This window comes from Pelodiscus sinensis, chromosome 2 (genome assembly GCF_052426305.1).
Source record: "Pelodiscus sinensis isolate ZL-2025 chromosome 2, ASM5242630v1, whole genome shotgun sequence".
NCBI classification, from domain to species: Eukaryota; Metazoa; Chordata; order Testudines; family Trionychidae; genus Pelodiscus; species Pelodiscus sinensis.
Genome location: NC_143053.1, coordinates 240,767,163 through 240,780,382, shown reverse-complemented (window position 1 = coordinate 240,780,382; position 13,220 = coordinate 240,767,163). Strand labels below are relative to the sequence as shown.

The 13,220-nt window shown below is 46.7% G+C and overlaps 1 protein-coding gene across 3 annotated transcripts in view; it reads right to left on the bottom strand.

Moving 5' to 3' along the window:
- The window catches only part of VIPR2 (vasoactive intestinal peptide receptor 2), a 144,786-nt gene extending 132,412 nt beyond the window's left edge, over nt 1–12,374 (bottom strand). For 2 of the 3 annotated variants that reach the window (XR_012902111.2, XM_075922728.2), the window contains exons 1-2: nt 11,984–12,372; nt 2,572–2,674 (exon numbers count right to left, since the gene is read on the bottom strand). Coding sequence is in view for 2 of the 3 variants with exons in the window: in XM_075922728.2 (XP_075778843.2) it covers nt 2,572–2,674; nt 11,984–12,034 (154 nt within the window). In the remaining variant the exon portion in view is untranslated. Of the gene's footprint in view, nt 1–2,571; nt 2,675–11,983 lie in introns of all 3 variants that reach the window. The other variant, XM_075922731.2, reaches the window with a different exon arrangement.
- Nucleotides 12,375–13,220: the final 846 nt, after the last annotated feature.

The window sequence follows — 13,220 nt, the reverse complement described above, 5'->3', positions numbered from 1 at the left end:
CCCCTCTCAGAGGGGATGGATGCCTACCCAGCCAACCTGAACACCCCCATGTATGGTAACCAGATTCTGGAGAAGGGATTTGGGGCTCAATCACATTCCCATTTAGGTCAGTGGAAAAATTCCCATTGATTTCAGTAGTGCAAGGTCAGTGAGTTTTTTCCCTCAACTGGGAGGGAGTTCTATTGCTGACTAAATTTCAGTCAATGGGGATAAGCCATGTTTTTGTAGCCATATTAGTTCCAGATATTAGAGACAATGTCGTTAAGATAATACGGCGAAATAAGGGTTAAACTCAGCTCTGGGAGAAGGCTGGGACTGTGAGCCAATCAGATGAGGGCAGGTAGCAACCAATCATGGCCCAGCTGGGGTAATACAAGCAGGAGCTGTGAATCTCACAGAGGCACTCTTGCTCCAGTTGTGGAGCAAGTAGGATGTGGCTGCCTGGTAAAATAGAGACGGTACCTGACAAAGAACAGGGCTGGAGAAGGGCAGGCAGGACTGGGGAGCTCTGGCCAGGCAAACTCCCAGGCTGAGGCCATGTTTTCAAGGCCTGAGAGATACTAGGACTATAGGGAGGCAGCCAGGGCAGGAAAAGGCAGCAGGTCCACACCTGCTCATGCAGCCACTCAGGAGAGATTCAACACTGCCCAGCAGAGTGCCCACAGCTAGGTTTTTGTTTTTACTAGTGGTGCACATTTGCACATGCCTCGGTGCACATAAAAATGTATTCCAAACATGGATAGAAATATCCACACATCGATGGAAAAGATTAGATGGCACATTAGTTCACACCAGTGTTCTCTGTAAACTGTGCTCTTGGGCAGGCACCCAGGAGAGATTCAAATGTCACCCAGCTGATTAGCAGAGCACCCACAGCTGCAAGCATGTATTTCTACTGGTGGTGCATATCTGCACATGCCTTGGTGCACATAAAAAAATTTATTCTGCACATGGATGGAAAAATTAGAGGGTACTCTGGTTTGCATACCCCTTGCCAATGATAAGTGGCCATTTCAGATTGCATTTTGCCCCTGAGGCAGGGACTAGACAATAATTGGAAGTAGGTCACTAAGGCAAAGTGGATATAGGGGTTGGGGTTCCCTGAAGGGGCGGGAGTATGTGGGGCTCTGTCATGGGGCAGTACCATGAAGGAAGGGGCACTATGGGCAGGGAGGGACACAGGTAACTGAGGGTGAGACACCGGCCAAGAGGGGGCATCCAGGGCTGGAGGAGACTAGCAGAAGGTGCCATTCCGGTGCGTGCTCAAACTGTTATGGATGGTAAAAGGGACACTGCTCACACCTGGCAGTTGGGCAAATTTGGGGGCAGTGGATTCCAAAGAGGCTGCACAGGGGAGAAGAAACCTTCATGGCTCAGTCAGCAGGAAATCCACCTTCCATCGCAGATGATGTCCTGGAGGAAGCCCGGAACAGAACTACAATTCCAGAAGGCCAGGCACTGACAGGGAAATGCAGTTTCGTGTCTTGTCGAACTGATGCAAAATGAAATGCACTGTACCAGATAAAAACCGCACTTTTTCAGTTCAGGACATTTAACTCCAATTTTTTCAACTGAAAATAAAAACGTTACCCATGAAAAATTTTGCTTTGTGGAAACTGCAAAATTCCTAGCCAGCATAAGACACGAACATTTTGCCAAAAGACAGTGTCTCTTTCCCTCCCTGAGAGTCCATTACTTTCTAAACTACAGAGTTCATCTCAAGCATCATAAAGGGTAGCTAGGTAGGTTAACCATGCAAAATGAAGCTTTTATGGTCATACTCTTCCCTTTTCATCAATGGAAGAAGTGGAGGGAGCTCTCTCCTCTCTAGAGCTTCTGGCCATAAATCTTACAAATATACTATCATAAAATGCTAGCAATTTAAATAAAAATATAAACATTCTTCCAGCTGAACAACATCTTACCTACAAATGACAAATTGTTTTTCTTAAACAAAGTTCTTCCTCATGACTCACTCTTTTATAACCTGTTTTTCCTTTGCATTGCTAGATTATTTATTGTTTTCATGCTGAAAATTCCAGGGTGTATTTCTTATGTTCACAATGGAATATATTAAAGCTTCTTTATTTGTTCTGTGAACTGGTGGCCTTTTCAGAGACCCCTACCTACAAGGAAAATGCCATACATTTTGATTTGTTTTCTCATCACTTTACCTTCCAGTGACATTCAAACTGAAGAGAAAATCTCCTAAAAACTTAAAACAGAAAAAAAATTGAACTGATCTTCGCATGAAATCTAATTACAGGTCACTGCACGTGTACCCAGAAAATTGGGGCTTGTGTTTCTTTTAACAAACGGTGGGGTCTGAATTCATCCTTGGCATACTTCTATAGATTTCAATGGAGATATAGCAAAGCACTAATTCGGTCTTTCATCCTTAGTTTTTACTTTCAATACATAATCAGTAAGAATTATCCAATTCATAAAGCATAGTCACAGCACAACAAATTCAGAAAATATTATTGTAATTGTCAACAAAGTTCAACAGCATTGATAAAGCTTTTTTTTCTTTCCAAGCCATCTGTGCATCGCAGCACATCTTTTTCTTACCTTTATAAGCCACTGTTTTGACACTGTTTAGAATTTCCATACATCTTATTTCCTCCTTGTGAATCTCCAGTTGAAATCTGCATTCTGGGTGGATGCCATTCACCTGTTTAAAATGAACAAACAGGCCTGAGTCTTAAAGCATTTTAATTAATACCTTTCTTGATGGATTCAACTACCAATCAAAGAATACACAATTGTATTAGTTATTTTAAGCACTTAGGACTTAAAATGTACTTAGCATAGTCATTTCTCAAAATCTAAGAATTTTGCCTTTTCAAAATGAAACATTAAAATAATACTCTTCCATAAAAACGAACCCTCTTCAACTCCTTTCTGCAGCATTCCAAAACCAAATTACCAAAAAAATCCTTGACGTCATAGTGTATTTACCAACATTTTTCAGATAATTCCCACCCCCCATAGAGTAACAGTGTGTCAATCTGTACTCCAGTATAAGAACTATAAAGGAGGGCAACAAATACATTTTTGATTTTTAAAAGAAAATGGCTTCATTTTAGAATAACAGAATTTGCATCACTATGTATATCCAGCAATCAAATGGCACCATCTTTAATGTGATAACATTTTCATTTCTTTATCATAGTGTGACCATTTCCTCCTAGGGGTCACAATACTTCATTACAAATTCTTTGATTTAAGCAAGCAGCATGCAGTGGGAAACTCATTTTAAAGCACACCTGTGTTGTTACCATTATTTATCCTTTGCTTATAATTGCCCACAGACTGCCAGGCACTCTCAAGATAGTCAAGAAGGGAGAGTCCCTACCCCTGAGCACAGACAGTTATATAGACTGAGACTAGAGAAAGGGGAACAACAAATAGTGATTTTTTAAAAAAAAATCAAGTCAACAAAATTCATGACCAGCAGCACAGTAGGCAAAGTGGAGGAATAAGCTCAAGAAGCTCACATTACACAGGGGATCTCTGCATGGAACAGGAGACTATGCAGTTAGTTGACAAGCAGGAGAGTAAGGATGGGAATGTTGGCAGAATTGAGAAGGTAGGGACAGCAGAAGGCATTTAGGAATAACAACACACTTTACGGATATAACAGGAAAATTAAGCAAATGAAACAAAATTACCGACAGTAAGACTTTGCTGAACTGTTATCACCATATTATGTAATTCACACACTAAGTGGCAGCCTCTCTCTCCCCTCATCAGATATAGCAGTAGAGTTCTGTAACGAGGTCTAATTTATAAAACACTATTACTTTATTAGTACACTAGAAGATTTAACTGGCATTGCTCAGGTCTTTAACTCAATTTTTATTTTTCTTCATTTAAGGGGTGCCCAAACTTTTTTCAAAGAGGGCCAGATTTGATGAAGTGAACATGCGTGAGGGCCGACCATTTTGCCTGACATTCTTTGAACCATTAAAATTAAATGCAAATTAACTATTTTATGCAAAGTTTATTGCAAACGGCATACTTTTCATTTCGTCACATGGATGACAAATCTAAACAGGTGTTAAATCACTCTGCCTTTCATATCTGAAGGCCAGATGAAAAAAAAATCCAGGAAGCTGAAATATATGTCAGGAACATTGTAAAGTACATTACATATTATTGGTAATAAAGGCTGTCTGTCAACTTTTAAGTTCAAAAAATATGAACAGGAACATAACACCAAGTATACATGTTGTGTCCAAATATATTTATAACTGATTTAGACCAACTGACATTAACTGAGATTTTACAATGTATTCATCTCAATACATTTGGATTCGTTGGGGGCCTTAAAAGATAGATATTGCCAAATTACCTGGGGGGCCGTATTAAACCGGAACACGGGCCGCAATTGGCCCGCGGGCCGGACTTTGGACATGCCTGATTTAAATCATTGCTCTGGGGTGGGGCTGGAGAGGAGGGGTTCAGTATGCAGGTTGCCCTGGGCAGAGAGGATTACCCTAGCTCTCTATGCCTATGCAAAGGGAGGTGTGGCTTGTTTGTAATAGAGTGCCACAAACTGCACCACAGATTGTCAGAATAGACAGGATTAAGGCTGTTCCCTCAAGGACCTCTGACACACCAGGAGGCAGGGCTGACTGCTGGGCAGAGGTGCAGGGGGGCACTGGCCACATGACAGCCCCTCATGACTCCTCCCTGTGCCGTTCCTAACTGGAGAGAGCTGGGAAAACCTCCCCGCCTCTTTCCCCAAGTGCCCTCCTCTGAGCAATGCAGTCCTAGGGACTAATGGGGCTGGAGGTCTAGCGTCAGCAGCAAGGGTCGCACCCCTCTGCACTCACCGGCTACAGCAGGGGGAAGTAGAGCAATGTGGCCCTAGCTTGTGCCCTCAGCTTCCCATCAGTGAGTGCTGGGGAGCGATCCCATCCTCTTCCCCAAACACCACCACCAACCACTGGGAGGCACAGGAACGGAGTGAGCCAGGGCTGTGTTAGTCTACTTTCCCCACCTCCGCCGCCAATGAGGGTAAGGGGCTCTGGCCCCTGTCACCAGTGCCAGGGTTCCCCACTAGTCCCCTGGCATGTACCCCCTCTGGTTCCCTCCATACGTCACTCCTGTCCAGAGGACTTCCAGAACCTGAGTCAAGCCTGGGTTATGTGCATGCAGGAAAGTGATAGGGCTCAAACTCAAGGTCTAAGATTAACATGGGCTCAGTCTTTCCAGCCCTGCAGGATCCTGGGACCCTCAGTCTGAGACCCAGGTGAACACAACAGAAGGTGGGTTAGACTCAAGTCTGAGCTTATGTTGCTGAGTAGACGTATCCTTTAAGGCAGGGCTACTCAACACACAGCCCGTGGGCTGCATATGGCCCGCAGCCCATTTGTTAGTGGCCCACAGTGTGGTTTGGGTTTAGCTGGGCTCAACACTCAGCCTGCGGCTGGGATCCTTTAAACATGGCCTTCACTAGGAACACACCCCACAACAGTGAGTAAATATAATGGTCTTCTGTTGATATGCATTTTAGTAGTTAAATTCCTGAACTGTCATTGCTCATTAACAGTGCTGTCATATGGGTGGAAATCGGGTAAATATTGCATTTTATTAATATCACCAGAACTGACTTAAATGGGGCTTGCGTGCTGCATAGTCTTGCCTTAATCTTTGTATTCATGTCCATCAGCATGAAAGAAACTATTTGCATATATATTTTCATGTATATGCAACCACACTTAAGTTGCAGCCTTCGGCATGTGCTGTGAGTATCATTGTGGCCCTCGGGGCTTCCAAAGTTGAGTAGCCCTGCTTTAAGGCCATAAGGGATTATCATCTAGTCTGGCCTCTTGCACATTGCAGGCCATAGAACCTCATCCACAGACTCCTGAAACAGACCCCTAACCTCCGGCTAAGTTACTGAAATCTTCCAGTCAGGATTTACAGACTTCAAGTTACACAGAATCCACCACCCACACTCGTTTAAATCTGCAAGTGCCTGTGCCCCATGATGCAGAGGAAAGCAAACTCCCGACCCCTACCCCTGAGTCTTTTCCAATTTGACCTGGCAGAAAATTGCTTCCTGACCACACATATGGTGATCAGTTAGATCAGTAATGGGGAACCTACAGTCTGTAGGCCAGATCCGTAGGCCAGCTCTGCACACTGCCGTTCCTCTCCCATTCCTTCGCTTCTGCCCAGGCCCTGCACTCCACCCTGCTCCTGAACCCTACCTCCTACCCAGATCCCACACTCCCATCCTCATTCCGCTCCTCAGCAGCCCCTATCCACACACTTGGGCTATGTCTACATTGGCGGCTTCTTGCACAAGAACACGTCCACACTGCCATGTGCGAGCTGTGCTTTTGCGCAAGAGCACCCATGGCAGTGTGGACGCTCTCTTGCACAAGAAAGCTCTGATGGCCATTTTAGCCATAGGGCTTTCTTGCACAAGAAATCCCTGCTGAGCATCCACACTGCCCTCTTGCGCAAGAGCTCCTGCTTTTCTAAAAGCCAGAAAAGAGCGGCGGACATTTTTATTTAAATGCCGCGGGGCATATTTAAATCCCCCGCGGATTTCCCTATTACGACTTGTGAAATTAACATGCCCCTTCCGGAAAAGGGGCCAATGTAGACGTAGCCCTGGTATTTATCCCTCTGATGAGTTTATAGAAAGCAATCATATCTCCCTTCAATTTCTTTTGGTTAGGCTAAACTAGCCAAGATCTTTGAGTCTCTTTGAGCATTAATCAGGTTTTCCATTCCTCTGATCATCCTAGAAGCCCTTCTCTCCACCTGTTCTGGTTTGAATTCAACTAAACATGGTAGGGATGTTAAAAAGTGTTTAAGTAACCATGTAACCAATTTCAGTGGTTACAAGCAGGGCAGCAGACAGCTCTCTGAAAGCCGGTGAGTGCAGGGATTCATCTTTTAAGCCAGTTCCCTGTGCATACCAAAAGCCTTTGTGTAACTGTGAACATTAAGGCTATGTCTAGACTACGGAGTTTTTTCAGAAAAAAAGTGACCTTTTTTTCGAAAAAACTTCACCTACGTCTAGACTGCCATCACGTTCTTTCGAAATTAAATCAAAAGAACATGGCAGTTTTTTCGACAGCGGTAAACCTCAGAAGCTCTTTCAAAAAAAGGCATTCTTGAACGCAAACAGGCCTTTTTCGAAAGAGAGCGTCCAGATTGCCTGGGTGCTCTCTACAGAAAAAGCAGATAGCTTTTTAGAAAGTGTTTTGTTGTCTAGATGATCTCTTTTGAAAGAGGCTTGTGGTCTAGACGTACTCTTAATGATGAGCCTAAAACATTCCTAAAACATGGTAAACCAGAATTGCACACAGTATTCCCGATGAAATCTCACCAGTGCCTTGTATAATGGTACAAATACTTACCTGTCTCTATGGGAAATACCTCATTTGATGCATTCTAGGACTGCACTGCCCTCAGTTCCAATTTGTAAAATAGAAATTTACTTCCTTTCCCCTATATTTTATATTAAAATCATAAGCTCTTCAGAGCAGGCATGGTCTCTTATTCTGTATTTGTACAGTTCCAAATACAACAGAGCCCTCATATAGGTCAGGGTTTCTAAAGGTGTGTCTAGACTACAGGGTTTTTTTCAAAAAAAAGTGGCCTTTTTTCGAAAAAACTTCCCCAGCGTCTAGACTGCTGCCGCATTCTTTTGAAAGTAAATTGAAAGAATGCAGCAGTTTTTTCGACCATGGAAAACCTCGTTTTATGAGGAATAATGCCTTTTTTCGAAAGTGCTCTTAATAATGCAAACTGTGCTTTTTCAAAAGAGAGCATCCAGACTTCCTGGGTGCTCTCTTTCAAAAAAGCGGCTTGCTTTTGTGAAAGTACTGGTTGTAGTTTAGACGCTCTTTTTTGAAAGAGGCTATTTCGAAAGTATCTTTCAAAAAAGCCTCTTTTGAAAGAGGATTGCAGTCTAGATATAGCCTAAGTGTTATTGACTAATTGACTATATATTTGAGAGAGTTTTCCTGTCTGTTCAAGAATTCCTCCTAAATGGTAAGAGCTAGGACCACCAAATTCAGTATACAGCTTCCTCTTATCATAACTTAAAGCAACGTAAGGCTTTGGTTTTGCCAGGAAAATGGGATGGAATTTTCCTGGAATAGGATTGCTTCTTAGAAAACCGTAAGAAAAAGAGACAATCACCAGACAAGTGAAAGGGGCTGGGTGGGGGTGCCCCTCATTGGGAATTGCCCCAGCCTCCCAATGCCCTTTATGGAGGACAGAGGTGGGGGCTGAAGCTCCCCACATTATTCATACAGGAACATTGCTGGCTGTTCCCCTTCATCAGGAAGTGAGGTGAAAGTGCACAGTTTGCTGCATTCCTCACTCTGGCTGGGGAGTGCAGGGGCAGCAGACAAACCTGGATCTGCTCCAACAGTCAATAAACTACTGAAATACATGAAGTATATTTTGTGATGTTTTATCCTTTTTTATAATGTGTTATATACTCATTATTTACTGGAAAATTGACCTGGTGTTGCTCAGGTCCTTAACTCAATCAGTTTTTGTTTTTCTTCATTTAAATCACTGCTTTTGGTGGGGCTAGGGATGAGGTGTTCAGTGTGCAGGCTGCCCTGGGAAGAGAGGATAACCCAGCCCTCTCTCATCACTGCAACTTGGGACCAGGTGAGAAGCACCTCTCCATGGCTGCTGCAGCTCCATCAGGCATGTCCCCTGTCTGGGGCAGATCCAGGTTCATCTGCTGCCCCTTCACTACCCCAACACAATAAGGAATGCAGCAAACTGTGCACTTTTCCTTCACTCCCTGATGAGGGGAACAGCCAACAATACTCCTGTATGAATCAGGGGAGGGGCTTCAGTCCCCTTGCTGTCCCTAGAAAACACCTGGGGAGTGGGAGGCTTGGGGGCTGGGCACACCCCCAGCCAGCCCCTTTCACCTGATGGGTTGGGGCAGGGGAGGGGAAGCTGGGGGCAGAGGGCTCCCCAGTCCCAGTCTCGAGGGTGGAGAAGGGGGGCTATGCAGGCCAGGCCTGGGAGGAGAGAGCTGCGCAGACTGGCTGGGGACAAGCACACTAAGCAGCCTGATGATGCTGGGGGAAGTGCGCTGTGGTTCCTCCAGGGGCCAGCAGCCTTCCCCCAACCCATCTGGCGCTGTGTCCAAGTGCTGGGGGAGGGGGGAGGTTTGGGTAGAGGTGTCACTTACATAGTCCAGTGGCCAGCAACATTTCCCCAGATGACCAAGCTGACCACTTTCTTGGTGGTGCAACTGCTTCCACTGGTCATTTAAAGTATAACCACCCCTGCACTCGCTGCCCCCCATGGTCACGCTGCAGTATTGCTGTCCCTCCGATCAGTCACGTTATGGAAAATAATCCTATTTTAGGCACTTTCCATTTCCCGGACATAACCAAACCCTGATCTTCCTTTAAGTTAGGAGAAAAGGAAGCTGCATACCGAATTTGGTATTCCTAGCTCTTACTGTTTAGGAGGAGTTCTCGAACAGACAGACTCACAGATGGATGGACAGCCAGATGCACATTTCTAAAATATATAGACAGATTATTAGTGCTAGCTTGAATTGCAAAAAATTTAGTGGAGAATGACTAATGCAGAGAGTAAATCCAAGTGTAAATGTAACAATGACAGGCAGAACCAAACTGGGGACACCTGGACCTTCATGAACAAGCCTCTACAGGGAAGAGGGATCTGGAGTTATAGTGGAACACGAGATAAATAGGAGCCAAAGGTGTAACTGTATCAGAAACAAAACTGGGACCTCTGGAGCTTTCTGCATGAGATTCCACAGTGTGAGCAAAAAACCAGCTGACACTCAACTAAGACTATAGAGGAGGGGTGGGCAATAATTTTTAAAAGTGGGCCACTTCAGAAATTTCGGAAGTTGCCCCAGCCACCCCAGAAGGGGGAGGACCTTGGGCAGAATAGGTGGGGCCAGGTGACTTCTTGTGCTTCCCTAGAGAGAAACACCAGCTGTTTTAAAACAGCTGGTGGCTCTCTTTAGGCACCTAGCGGGAGGACATGTTGCGCACGCTCCCTGCCCCCGGGGCCAATCAGTGCTCTTGCAGGGGCGAGGAGATTGTGCGTGCTCCCCTGCCCACAGGTCCTGATTGACCTGGGGGTGGGGGAGAAACAGGGCAGCTGCAGGCCAGATCCACCAGCTTGGCGGGCAGATCCAGCCTGCGGAGGGCCCTTTGCCCACCACTTCTATAGAACAAACTCATTCTTTCTCTCTAGAAGTTGTCTAAAGTGCCACTACATGGGACCGTGAACCACACCCAGCAGGTGTGTGGGTCACAGAAACACTCTGAAGTTGCTTTTTCACAAGTTTCTTTGCCAATCGCAGGATTGAAAGGATGATGCAAACTGCGATTTATACGATTCTGTAGTGCCCAAAGACTACAATTCCTGCAATGCTTCTTTTTCAAACACTCACTGCATGTCAGATATGTAACCACATCCATTTTCAATTACAAGAACCAGTTTAATTCAGATGCACTTCATAAGAGTTTAAAAGTTTAGAGCCCAATCCTGCAGATTAGTCTTTTAGGGTCTCTTCTCCTGCTCTGCCAAAGGCTAGTTGACATAAGTAGTGATTATAAACCTGTGCTGTGGTACACACTTAGCTGGTATAGTTTGTCAGCATTCCTATCAATACAACAACTTTTCAGGTACCTGAAATACAAAAATTTTACCACAGAAATTTACTTCTGACAGTCCTTTTGCCTCCGTATGGCTTTCCAAATTTGGTGCACAATAGTGTGTGTTTTAAAATTCATAATGCAGAGAGATTATGCATAATGCAGGTAGGTATTCTGTTGTCAGATGCGTTTGTGTGTCTCCAGTTAAGCCATTCTAGTTAATAATATAGTCATTAAACATGATTTTATATACAATTAAAACAAAGATTTTACAGCAACTGATATTATTATTATTATTATTATTATTATTATTATTATTACACCCAGTTAAACAACATCGTTTTTGCAGCTAGACCATAACAGATCGACACACTCCACTGAGTAGAACTCTTTAGCGGTGACAACCATTTCCAGACGCTCCTCTGCCAATACTCCCAAAACCTCCCAAACCTATGCTGGGACCGCTTCCCGTTTCCATTTGAATCAGTTAAAGAGACAAGAAAAACACCTCCCGCATTAATACAGAAGCTTCAGGGGGTCGCCGAGTTAGACGGTTACAGAAAAAAACCAACAAATGGTCTGCTCTCGTCACATCGGCGTTAAAGGATAAGCCGCTTGCATCAATTACATTATTCGGGCTTCTCTGTGATGCCCACGAGAGCAGACTACGGCTCTGAGTTGACTGAAACCCACGAGGGGAAGCACGTTCAGATGAAGGGTTTTCACCGCGCTAGGGAGGGCAGCACCTCAGCGCCAAACACCGCTCGCTGCCACCTCTCCCGTGCGGGCACAAGCCGGCCGGCAGCTAGAGCCGTAACTCGGAGCGAACGGCCGCGACGAGTCAATTCTCCAGCGGTGTTACCGCGGCCCCGCTGCCGGCTCGCTCTGCATTTGGCCTCGTGCTATGAGCGCGGTTCTCTTGCTCCGGAGTTGCAGGGAGCCGGATCGGGACCCGAGTCCACCTAAGTTACTGAGACATGGGCTTTTCAGGTAATAGCGTGGGCCTGGGCGGGCGCCGCGCCAGGGAAATGCTGCCCGAGGCGCACCTGGCCGAGAGCGCACAGCCCGCTCTGGAATCGCGGCGTTTACACAGCGCGCCCCTGCTCGCTTGAAAGCAGAACTCGGGCGCGTGTCTCGGGCTTGCAAGACCCCGCTGCGGGCTGCCCGTGGGGCACGGAGCGCCCAGCACGTAGCCCACTCGCCGGGGACGCGCCGCGGGCTGACTCGGCTCTGGGCCGGTGCCCTGCGAGGTCCAGCGTCTGCCCCGCGGCACCTCTACCCTCCGGCCGCGGGAAACGCCGCCCCGGGCAGGCAGAGGCGAGCGGCGGACTCACCGGCCCCGGGCTCCCGCAGGCGACCACGAGAAGGAGCAGCAGGTTCCTCATCCCCGCCGGGCGCGGCGCCGGGGCAGGAGGGCGCCCCGCGAAGCAGCACAGCGGGAGAGCGCCCCCGGGCCAGACGCATAGAGTCCGCGGGACCGAGCCGCCGGCACCTGCCACCCCCCAGCCTCTCCCGGCCCGGCCACCTGCTCCTACGCGGCCGGTTCCCAGCCCAGACTGATACCGCCTGCCCCGCCGCTGCAGCTCCGGGCGGCTCCTCCTCTAGGCTCTGCCTGGCTTCCCGCCTTCCCTCCCCGCCTGTCCACCGCTCGCTTCCTTCCCTAGCAGCAGCGCGCTGCGGCTGCCCCAGCACCTACCCCCTATGGGAGCATGGGCAAGCCAACTCCCGCCTCCCACATCCCTGCGCCACCTATAGGTATGGGACCCTCCCACCGAACAGCCCTAGGCCCCCCGAGGGACAACTCTGCTACCCCCAGAGAGCCTTAGGCCCCCACTGGGCGCAGGAGAAACACCCTGGCTTCCATGGAGCCCATGGCCACATATGGGGGGAAAGCACAGAACCTTAGAAAAGTAGGAATGGAAGGGACCTCAATAAGCCATCTAGTCCAGTCCCCTGCTGACAAGGCAGTTCCTGAAAGATGTTTGTCAACCTGGTCTTTAAAACCTCAACTACTGGAGATTCCAGAATACTCCTTATACTCCTTAGCCTAGGAAGTTTTTTCCTAATGCCCAAGCTAAAGTGCCCTTGCTGCAATTTATGCCCCTTTGCTTCTTGTCCTAGCCTCAAAAGTTAACAATTTTTCACCTCTTCCTTATTACAGTTTTGTGTGTCCTGGAAAACTGTTATGTTCCCCCTCAATCTTATCTTCTCCATAATAAACAAACCCATTTTGTCAAGCTTTACTCATTGGTCATGTTTTCTAGACCCTTAATTTTTTTTTCTGCTTTTCTCTGGACTTTCTCCATTTATCACATCATTATGAAACATGTAACTGAGAAGTTGATACAGTACTTCAGCTGACCCCTTTCCAGCACAGAGTAGAATGAAAGAATTTACTTCTTGTGTCTTGCTTTACATTATTCCTGCTGATACCTCCCAGAATGATGGTCACTTTTTCTGGAGTGTTATGTAACCCACATGCCTACGGGGTGTGGTGTACTGTCCCATCTAATGGCACGTAGATCACTTCCGGAGAGAGAGAGAGACCAACCAAGAATGAGTTTGCTCTAC